The sequence below is a fragment of the Sinocyclocheilus rhinocerous genome, unplaced genomic scaffold (assembly GCF_001515625.1).
Source record: "Sinocyclocheilus rhinocerous isolate Xijiao unplaced genomic scaffold, SAMN03320098_v1.1 scaffold338, whole genome shotgun sequence".
In the NCBI taxonomy this organism is placed as follows: Eukaryota; Metazoa; Chordata; class Actinopteri; order Cypriniformes; family Cyprinidae; genus Sinocyclocheilus; species Sinocyclocheilus rhinocerous.
In genome coordinates this window covers 587,243-598,912 of record NW_015663900.1, presented here as the reverse complement: position 1 = coordinate 598,912, position 11,670 = coordinate 587,243, and the positions used below count along the sequence as shown (strand labels likewise).

General features: G+C 41.2%; 1 protein-coding gene across 3 annotated transcripts in view; it reads right to left on the bottom strand.

Moving 5' to 3' along the window:
- The window catches only part of sgcd (sarcoglycan, delta (dystrophin-associated glycoprotein)), a 513,027-nt gene that overhangs the window by 20,058 nt on the left and 481,299 nt on the right, over nt 1-11,670 (bottom strand). For all 3 annotated transcript variants that reach the window (XM_016539390.1, XM_016539388.1, XM_016539389.1), the window contains exon 7: nt 10,033-10,156. In XM_016539390.1, the coding sequence (XP_016394876.1) occupies nt 10,033-10,156 (124 nt within the window). The remainder of the gene's footprint in view (nt 1-10,032; nt 10,157-11,670) is intronic.

Genomic DNA, 11,670 nt, shown 5'->3' with positions numbered 1-11,670 from the left:
AGACTAATATTAGCGTAGATGCCATTCTTCTAACGATGTAGCAAGTACATCGAGTGTTATGGGAAGTGATCCCGGTTCCGGTTTTCCTAATTAATGCAACCTAAAAATCCTTTAACGGATTTGAATATTAGAAATGTGTTAGTGTGTTATGTGTAAACCAGGTGAAAAAGATGGGTCTTCTAATCTAGATCTAGTCTAAATCTAATCTAGATTTAAACTGACAGAGTGTGTCTGCCTCCCGAACAATGTTAGATAGGTTATTCCAGAGTTTGGGCGCTAAATAGGAAAAGGATCTGCTGCCCACAGTTGATTTTGATATTCTAGGTATTATCAGATTTCCAGAGTTTTGAGACTGCAGCGGACGTGGAGGACTATGATGCAATAAGAGCTCGTTCAAATGTTCAATTAAGAACTCTAGCTGCTGCATTTTGGACCAGCTGGAGTTTGTTTATTAAGCATGCAGAACAACCACCGAATAAAGCATTACAGTAATCTAACCTTAAAGGACAGTACAAACGACACAGGGGATTTATTATTAACACTTGTTTCTCTGGATAATGTTATATGAAGCACCATTACTTCAAACAAGTAATACATGAAGCCCGCCCTCTGAGAAATACTGAAAATATTGTTATAATCAGTATTAAATCTAGAGTATGATTTCGACAATGAGTAGGTCCTGATACATGTTGTCTAACCCCAATCGAGTTCAGAATGTCTATGCATGCTGAACCCAATGCATCTTTTTCATTATCAACATGGTTATTAAAATCACCAACAATTAAAACTTTATCTGCAGCCAGCAATTACTCGGATATAAAATCAGAAAAGTATTTAATAAAGTCTGTATGGTGCCCTGGTGGCCTGTATACATTAGCCAGAACAAACGTCACAGGGGATTTATCATTAACACTTGTTTCTCTGGACAATGTTATATGAAGCACCATTACTTCAAACGAGTTATACTTGAAGCCCGCCTTCTGAGAAATACTGAAAACATTGTTATAAATTGAAGCAACACCTCCCCCTTTACCTTTTGGATGCGGCTCATGTTTATAACAGTAATCTTGGGGGGTAGACTCATTTAAAATGATGTAATCATCAGGTTTTAGCCAGGTTTCTGTCAAACAGAGCACATCTAGTTTATGATCAGTGATCATATCATTTACAAAAAGTGCTTTCGTAGAAAGGGACCTGATATTCAATAAGCCAAGCTTTATCATTTGTTTATCCATATTGCATCTGTTTTTTATTTGTTGAACATCAATTAAATTGTTACTCTTAATTTGGTTTGGACGTTTTTTGTATTTTCTAGTTCGGGGAACAGACACAGTCTCTATAGTGTGATATCTAGGTGAAAGAGTTTCTATGTGCTGAGAATTAACTGATTTCTGTGACATGAGGTGGCTAGCAGACGGTCGGTTTAGCCAGTCTGTCTGCTTCCTGACCTGGGCCCCAGTTAGTCAAGTGCAAACTCTAAGACTATGTGCCATATTTCTAGACAGAAGAGCGGTACCACCCCAGGAGGGATGAAGACCATCTCTTTTCAACAGGTCAGGTCTGCCCCAAAAACTCGTCCAATTGTCTATGAAACCTATGTTATTCTGTATATATTCGGTCTATACCACTTAGACCTCCAGCCATTGAGTGATGACAGTCTGGTATGTATCTCATCACCACGGTAAGAAGAGAGGGGACCAGAGCATATTACAGTGTCTGACATCGTACTTGCAAGTTCACACACCTCTTGAATGTTATTTTTAGTGATCTCCGACTGGCGAAGTCAAACATCATTAGCGCCGGCGTGAATAACAATCTTACTGTATTTACGTTTAGCATTAACCAGCACTTTTAAATTTGCCAAGATGTCAGGCACTCTGGCTCCCGGTAAACATTGGACTATGGTGGCTGGTGTCTCTATTTTCACGTTCCGTACAATAGAATCGCCAATAACTAGAGCACTTTGATCAGGTTTCTCAGCGGGTGCGTCACTGAGTGGGGAGAACCTGCTTAATGTTTTGATCGGAACGGTAGAGCTGTGTTTTGACCCGCGACTATGCCGCCTCACAGTAACCCAGTTGCCCTGCTGCAGAGGCTCTGTTACCGGAACCGAACAATGTACAGGACTCCCTGAGCTAGTCGCATCCAAAGCCGTATCTAGAGCCCTCACATTCTTACTGTCCTCAATTAAAGTTTGGATGCGTGTCTCTAATTCTGAAATCTTCTCTGTCAGCCTAACTATTTCACTGCATTTATCACATGAGAATCCCTCGTCGCCGACAGAGAGAGATAAACTATACATGTGGCAAGCGGTGCAAACAACAATAGCAGGAGAAGCCATTACTCACCATGATTGATGAATGATTCTGACTTACCACTGTTGTTTGATGAACTCGTGAAAAAACGAAGCGAGAGAGAAAATAAACAGAGCGAGAGAAAAAAAATAAAACCGCAATAGACGCAAATGGAAACGCGAATGACAGGCTAACCGGCTAACGAATGCTAACGCGCTGCACCCACGCTGTACTCGCGATTTTAGAATAAAAGCGAACGATCAAATTAATCAGATTAGTTTGATAGATAATATCAGAAATATGGTGGGAGTTAAGTTATATTTTATCACTTTAAACAACAGAGAGTGATAGTAAGATAGAGATTCAACAGAAAAGTGAAGCTACACGGAGCTACAATCACAAACCACTCAGCAGCACGGCAGACAGGAAGGTAAATCTGACATTCTCTGTTCTTCGAGTCTTCCTCTTAACTTCCTATAGATAACGCACTGATGAATCACACGGTTGATTTGTTTAGTTCCTCTTACAATCCAGAGACCTGCTGAACGTAGTGCACCGACAGTTAGATGTTGTCCTTTATGTGCTACTCGATCATGGTAGTATCTGACCAACAGCGTGGCTATGTGTTGACTTGCTGGAATTATTAGTGGGTGTTTTTCCTGTTCAAACATTTCTGCTGATTGTAAGTGACCTCCCACTCGAAACAGTCCTTTGCTGTCTACAATGGGAGATATTTTCTTCAGAGTGCTTCGCTGTGAGATTTCTTCACCTTTTCCCAAACTCTTGAGTTCATCTTTATAGTGCTCTTGCTGCACACATTTAATAATGAATGTTTTTGCTTGTGTGCGCTCAGACTGGAGACCTTTTTTACACAAATGCCAGCCTTTGCAATCCCCTGTATTTCTCTCTCTCTCTCTCTCTCTCTCTTTTGAAAATGATTTTGCAACATTGACAAGCGTGGCTATACTTCTTACAAGGGATCTCCACTGGGAGAAGCGCTCAAATTTATGTGATCCTAGAGACTGTTCTGTCATTTTCGTGGTCAAGGTTACCACCTGAGGGCGAATGTCCTGATCCTTCTCTGGCTCTACAAGCTCAAACGATTCATTTTCTGGAGTGTCCCCGAGAATAGGCTGATGGAGGAATTCTGGATCAGAGAACCAATTAGTGTGAGGTAGGACAGCTGCTGGAATGAATCTGGTACCGAGGTCTGCCGGACTCAGGTCTGAATCAACGTGATACCACTGTTTTGGCTTTGTGGAACGTCTGCTTTACGTCACTCAATTAGCAACATACACATAGAATTGCCGGGATGTGTTGTAGATGTATCCTAAAACGATTCTACTGTCAGTGTAGAATTTTACCTTTTAGATCCACATCCATCTCTTCTTTAATCAGTCCTGCCAGCTCGACAGCAAGAACTGCCACACACAACTCTAGACATGGCACTGTGTGAGCAGGGTATGCCGCCAACTTTGATTTGGCCATAACAAACCCAATGTGACACTGACCGTCTTGTAGTTACAACCCTGAGGTAGGCAACCGCTGCTATGGCTAATGTAGAAGCATCAGCAAAAATGATTACCTCTCTCTTGGAAGTGTAGGACATAGAGACTGGCACATAGGGTCTGTGAATCTGGACTTATTTGAGATCTGTTAAAGAATCTGTCCATGCTTTCCACTGGGCCTCTTTATCAGCTGGGAGTGGCGTGTCCCAGTCAAACTGCTCTGATAACAGCTCTCTTACTAAGGCCTTACCCTGCATGGTAACAGGAGCAACAAATCCCAAAGGATCGTAGCAACTGTTAACTGTTAAAAGTATGCCCCGTCGTGTGAATGGTTTAACTTCTGTAGATATCTGAAAGGTGAAACAATCAGTCTCTAAGTTCCAACACAACCCTAAGCTTCGTTGGAGAGGTAGAGGATCGACACTCAAATCCAGATCTTTCAGGTCATTTGCTCTTTCAGATGGAGGGAATGCTTCCATGACTTGATGACTGTTTGATGAAATCTTGTGGAGCTTGATGTTTGACTCAGCCAACATGTTTTTGGTGTTTTTTAGTAGACTGATGCCTTCAGCTGCACCGAATATAGAGATTAGGCCATCGTCCACATAAAAAATTCTGTGAACAAAGTGCTTGGCTTCTCTACCATGCTCCTCTTCTCCGAACTCAGCTGCTCGTCTTATCCCAAAGATTGCCACAGCTGGAGAAGGGCTGTTCCCAAAAACATGAACTGTCATTCGGTACTCTGTGATTTATTTGGAGAGATTGTTATACTTGAACCACAAAAAGACCATTTGTTCTACATCAGCTGTGACTGCAATCTGCTCCTTACGAAAGCACATCAGGACCCCCAGGAGCTTGTTGTTTATATCTGGTCCACAAAGAAGAATGCTATTCATAGATGCCTTCATATTGTGCACTAGAATCGAAGACGACCCTAATATTCCCAGGTTTCAGAGGGTGGTACACACCAAATATTGGTAAATACCAGCATTCTTCATCAGGCTGCAGTGGGGGAGCTATTTCTGCGTGTTTGTTGACGAACATGTTTCGCATAAACTCCACAAAGTGTTTAGCCATCTCGGGATTCCTTTTGTAAGGTGTGCTGCAGGACATTAAAACACTTCATTGCTTGGTCTCGGTTGTTCGGCAGTGGGCTGCGAGGTAAACGGAATGGTAAGGGAGCTACCCGGTGGTTTGACTCATCTATGTACATTTCTCTCTTCATAACATCAAGGAAGACAGACAGTGAAAGCTTATCATCCTCAGGAGTCCTCTGAAAAACTTTGTCACCCAGGTGATGTGTAAAACAGCTTGTGACTGGACAGCAAGGTAGAGTGGATTGGTATTGATCATTTGGAGTGCCAAACTGTTCTTTGATCTGAATTCCTTTTGAGCAGGGTGGGAAAAAATTGTGCGTCCATTTTGCAGTATGTTTGTCCTGAAAACATTTGCAGTCTCGGACTTGTGTACTCCTTCCATACACACTTCTCCCACAATGACCCAGCCTAAGTCAAGACGCTGATCATATGGCATTTTAGCAGGTCCATCATACTGTTCCCGAACCTTATGCACACTTAGAATGTCCCTTCCAAAAAGAAGAAGAATTGCATCATAAGGTGGTATTTTGCCAGCCATTGGCTTGAGATGAGAGAAGTATTGTGCTATTGCAGGTGTTGGAATTTCATCGCGATCTTCAGGCAACATATTGCATTCTAAGAGTGTGGGAAGTGACACTTGAGTTTTCCCATCCAGTGAACTAACAATGAAATTGTCTGCTCTTCTTCCCATTGTCTTTGTTGTACCTGCATATGTACAAAGAGTTTAGGGGAAAGAATCTCTGTTGATCCCAAACAGCTCGAAAAAGTCAGACCTTGCCAGAAACCGGTTACTCTGGTCATCCAGAACTACATACATCCTCTTAGCTTTTTCAGGGTTAGTTAGATGGGTAAACACCAACCAAACAGATTTTCGAGCATGATCTGGGTCTGGGAGATTTGCCACAGATTTCTGTGCACTTAGAAGTAACCTCAGATGTTACATCACCTTCAGGCTCCCCGCCATGCTCATGCTGTGTTACTGGAGATTCCACTGCCCATGGAGCAGGCCCTGGGTGCATTGCAGAGACATGCAATCACTGTTACACTCTCTACATTTAACAGCTGCTGCACATTCCTTTGCTATGTGTTTAATGGAACTGCAACACCTGAAGCAGATAGACTGTTCTTTGTGGTACATTTTTTCTTTTTCCTCTAAAACCACGGCACTTTGACAACGGATGTGGCTTATTGTGAATTGGACATTGCTTACCAGGATCTGGAGGTTGGTTGGCTTTAGAGCTTGAAACTGTGGTTGGCACTTCTGTTTTCCTCACTGACACAGGTATTTTTTTGCTGACCCATGAAAATTTCTCCTGTTTAGGATGGCACTGCATAGATAGCGAAAAACTGGGATCATTTCTTATTCTTGCTTGGTCGCAAATTAACCGCACAAAGAAGCCAAATGGTGGAAATGAGACATGATAATCCTCTTTATACTTAGCACCATGACTGATCCATCTTTCCTGCAGATTAAAGGGAAGCTTCTCAATGATGGGATTGACTCCCCTTGCTGTGTCAAGAATTGCTAAACCAGGTAAATGTCCGCCTTACTTTGCAGATTCCAATTCCATAAGCATGTCTCTTAACTCCCTGAATCTTTGTCCATCTCTGTTAGAAATCTTTGAAAACTCAGCAGCGCATTCTCAATTACTTCTGGGCACCAGTAACCCTCTTCCAATCGCTGCCAAAGCATACTGACACCTGCTATAGGATAGTGCGCATGAACCGAGCTGATCCGTTTGGCTTGCATGGATGACTCCAGGCCGAGCCATTTTGTGAGAAGGTCAAGCTCTTCTCTGGCTGTTAGTCCGAGGTCTTTTGTGACATTTTGAAAAGAGGATTTCCAGGCCCAGTAGTTCTCAGGGTGATCATCAAATTTCACAAGACCAGAACTCACAATCTATTTTCTTACCATGTAGTTAGCTAAATCAGATGTATATGGCAGACCATGGGAGCTTTAAAGCTGGGAGCTGGAGATGCTTGGAAAGTGGAGTGATGTCCATGATCTTTATCTCTCTGGTTATCCATTGTCTCCTGTTTTATTTTTAATTCCTCCATTCCATAAGATGGTTATACATGTGGAGATGTTACTGTAGCTTCACACTGAAGGGGTTCAGCATTCCTTAAGGATGACTGTAGAATCGGAGTATCAGGAAACTGCTGCTGATGTTGTTCCACTGTATACTTCTGAACATACACTCCTTAGTACGCTGAGTGCGAACTGAGTGTGGCTCATGGTCCAATTCGTCTATATTTCCCTCCGCAATGTCAGCTGCTCCTTCATAAATCGCTGCTTCAACAGACGCTGAAGTTGCTTCTTTTTGAGATTGTAGCAAGAATAGATCTGATTCTACTTCTGCTTTTTTTCTCATCATAGCTGCTTCTTTTTCTGCATAAGATGCTTTAGCTCGAGCTGCTTCTGCTTTAGCTCGAGCCCCAGTCGCTGCCACACTGACTTGATCTTTGTTATGACTTGCAGCTAGAAGCTTGTGATCTAATCTAAAAGGCTTGAGAGGTATCTTTCTCATCACTGTGTGATTCCATACTTGCTGCTGAAGAGATGTGCAATGCAATGTAACAATGGCCGTGTAATTCCATTCTCTTAACCCGCTGTATCAATGTCTTTTTACTATTCTGTTCTGACCAATTGCGTAGCTTGAGCAAAGGCTTAACAGATAGCGCACACTTTCAGAAAAGTACTCCAGAAAGCAGTCTTCATAACTTTAGTGACTTTACTGGCGATTGTTCTTCTCAATTATTTTATGTAAAACTACAAACAAGAAAAAATATGTATGAACATTATGTACACATTTACATACACAACCAGCTTAACATTACAGTTTGATTTTGTACATAGTTCCTTTTTTAGCATTATTTAATGTAGCTAATGTAGTAATGTAGTAACTAATGTCAAGAAATTATATTAAAATGAGATTATGTACAAACAGAAGATAAATTAGCAGTACGCTTAAACAAGGTACGCTACCAATAACGCAAATCATGTCTGTTTATAATAAAATATAGCAATAATCCCGATCTACACTTTACTTTAGTCTACACAACACTTAAAAGCACTATTTAGTATAAATACATATATATATATATACATATATTTCCAAGGTTTAAACGATGGAATCTATAGCCCATAGGAACTGCATGCACGTTCTTCTTGACTGCGTTCACTGCTTAAACCTAAGCAACAGCACAATGATGTTACCACCGAAAACACACTGGAGGCAGCCCAACCTGAGAAGCTGCTAAGAAGAGAGCAAGGAAGCCTACTTAAAACCCAAAATCACTGGGCATGCTACAATCTTCATAAAAATAAATAGCCATCAAAGGAAACCGTTCTAAAACAAGTACATCTTTGATAGACTTCTGCTTAGGATAAGCCACAAGAGGAGCTCAAAACATAAACTTTCTACTCCTCCCGTGCCCCGCCTACAACCCCCATGCTCGATCCCACCTCACCGCAATGGCAGCCACGGGAACTGAACCACGGAGTCTAGGAGCTCAACTCTCATCCCTCGAGAGAGAGTTAAGCCTGGGTGGAACCGATTATTGACTGCATCAAACAACACACATTTAACTCCCTCGAGAGCTAAGCTTGCCTAGTTCAAGTGTCACTATAATCCCCTCGAGAGCCAAACATGCTCGTGCAAACTATCCATAGTGAGAGAACAGAAAGAAAGGAACTTCATTTCTGATTTTGTTAATGATTTGAAATATGTAATTTATTTGTGAGTTAATTGGGCAGTTTTTGAGATTTCAGGATTCCCCCATTCATTTAGACAGGACTTGGTCTTGGATCAGCTGCCCAGAGGTGTTGCAAATATGGCCGCCGAGTGAACAGACTTTCCTTGAAATGGACTTTGGTAAAAGGCAAAGCTTTACATCTGCTCTCAGTAGCCCCATGAATGCATCACCATGAGTGCATCCCGCTGTCTCGTGAGTCAAACCATAGACTGTAAAAAAGATGACACCTTCACTCTCTTCCATTGAAGAAAAGTGAAGCCGCCAATGTCCCAATAGGGCGCGGACATAGTGCACTGATATGGGACCAGAGTCTGTGCAGTAGTGAACTCGGGACCCGAGTAGTGAGCGAAGTGTGGGCGGGACGCGGCTCCACTCCCGCAGAATCGATCGCAAGCACACGCCCGTGACCCTTTTTAATTAGCCTGACTGCTCCAATTTTTGTCTGCTGATTGCCGTACAAGAGGCTTGTGTTAAAATAAGCTAAATACAATTTGTCTCATGTCCCATTAGATTACATTGTGAGGGCGGGGTTTATGACCTATACTGGGACCAGCCACCTGGGGGTGATCGAAACGTTTTGGCTTCACTTTTCAAGACTTGTGTGGCACACTTGAGTCAAACACACATTCACACTTATTCATAAGAAGCGCAATCAGTGCATTCAATTCCCTCGAGAACTGAACGCGCATGCTCCTCGCTCACGCACAAAATGCATCAATCATGCATGCCGTCAGGTCCTCAAAAGGAGGCAAGCACTAACTAAAATGCTTTGTAGAGTGTGTCCTACATTTAAGCAAACAAACGGCTCATGAAGACAAAAGAAGCTGAAAGAATGCACGTCGCATTACAGGCACCCTCTTATACTTCCGGTCACTCCGCTAATGACGTCACGGGCTGTGTGGGTAATGATTTGGAGTGTTTTCAAACATGCTTCAGATACCGGTCATACTGATGGGATTCCCCAAAGTGTCCCCTAGGGGACGCAGTGTGGAGTTCTCATGAAGGGGAACTATTTTTGTGTAGGTCATTGGAGTTGGACTTTTCACCTAGTTCTCACAGAACATATACTGCATATTTGTTTTATTTATTAAAAAAAATAATGATTATTTAACAGATCATTTATTAAGACATCACCAGTCTGTACAACTTAATCATGGATATTTCTGTCAGATAACTGTCATCTACATGCATTAAAGCATGAATATTTAAGTAAATGTCTGATTCCCTCTGAACATGAGAAGGAGACATATGGATGTCAAAGGAGCACTTGTTTTGATGACAACCAATGGCAGATGGAAGTGTCACAAAACTGTACATTAACTACAGCATCAGACCCACTGGCCGTAACAGCATAAGGACATAATGAAGGACAGTTACCTCTCCATCTTTTGACTCCAGGCGTAAATTGCTCCTACAGGTTGCTTGAAAATCACCTGCGTCAGCTTCTATTTTCACTCCTTTAGGCGCCTCCATGTATAGCGAACGTGTAGGAGACTCCAGCCTGAGCAGAAGACATAACACAATATATATTATCTACATAAGACCTTCAAATCATTTCAAAATAGCCCACAAATGTTATAGCAATGAAGCTGATGATTTCAACGGGGGGCTTTGCAAAGAGAAATATTTTCTGGAGAAAATGCATTTTATGGCATGTCATTTCTATCATACACACACACACACACACACACAGCATCTTCAAGACACTTGAAGAAACCTTCCCACAAAGGTACCTGGAAAACTGTGTAATTGGACCTAGGACAAAACCTGTTTTAAACGTAAAGGGTGGTCACACCAAATATTGATTTGATTTAGTTAATAGAATTTATTAATTAATAAAGAAAATCTATTTATGACATTATTTTTGAACACATCCTCACTTTGCAGCATTTTTACAGAAATGCCTAAAACTTTTCACAGTACTGTAGCTTTGCAGTAAGGTTTCTTCAAGCATCTTGGAGACATTGCCACAGTTCTTCTGGATTTTGTCTGTCTCAGTTTTTTTTTCCTGTTTCTTCATGTCATTACAGACAGACTGGATGATGGTGAGATCAGATCTCTGTGTGGAGCATACTGGCTGTTGTTATAACAAATATTTTTTTATTTTAATAATAAAAATATTATGTTTGCATAGTATGCTTTTAATTACGAATGATTTTGCATAAGATAAAAAGAACTGATAATCTGATTTGATGCAAAACACATAGTAAAACACAAACTGCTATAGTTAATGAGCTACAGTATATAGGAGATCTTAGCACGCTGGTAGGCGAGGCAAAACTAAGGAGTGGAAAAGTATGAATCTAAGCAAGGTCAATCTTATGCAAATTACCAATAACAATAGGAAATATAAGGAAACCTAACTTAGAGATTTAAATGGAAAATGAATAAGAAAAAGAACACCTAAAAAGTAGCAGAATGTTACACCTCAAGATATCAAATCAAATCTCTTTATTGTCACACATCGTGTACACAAGTGTAACAATGGTGAAATTCTTGGGTACAAGACTCTGTGCCATGGCAGTACAAGCAACAAGATATGAAAAATTAACAGTATACATAAATAACAATATACACATTTACACAATATACACATTTTTCACAATATACAATAGACAATTGTATACAATATACACATTTCCATAATATACACATAGTACACAGTATACTCAAGAGACTTAAAAATGTATAGCTTTTATATATGACTTACAGTGATGTATACTGTAGTGTTTTACTGTGAAGTTCAGTGCAGTAGTTTGTTAGTGCAGAAGAGAAGATGGAGCTGCATGTGTTCTATGCTATGCAGTGCAAGACATGCTACAGTGCTGTTAGAGTCAGTGTGGCTGGTGTGTAGATGGAATCCAGTGTGAGGGGTAGGTGTAGGTGGGTGGTTATCGTTTTGCTATCTGGAGTTCAGTAGTCTGATGACCTGCGAGAAGAAGCTGTCTCGCATTCTGCTGGTTCGGGTCCTGATGCTGCGGTACCGTCTGCCTGATGGTAGCAGTGAGAAGAGTT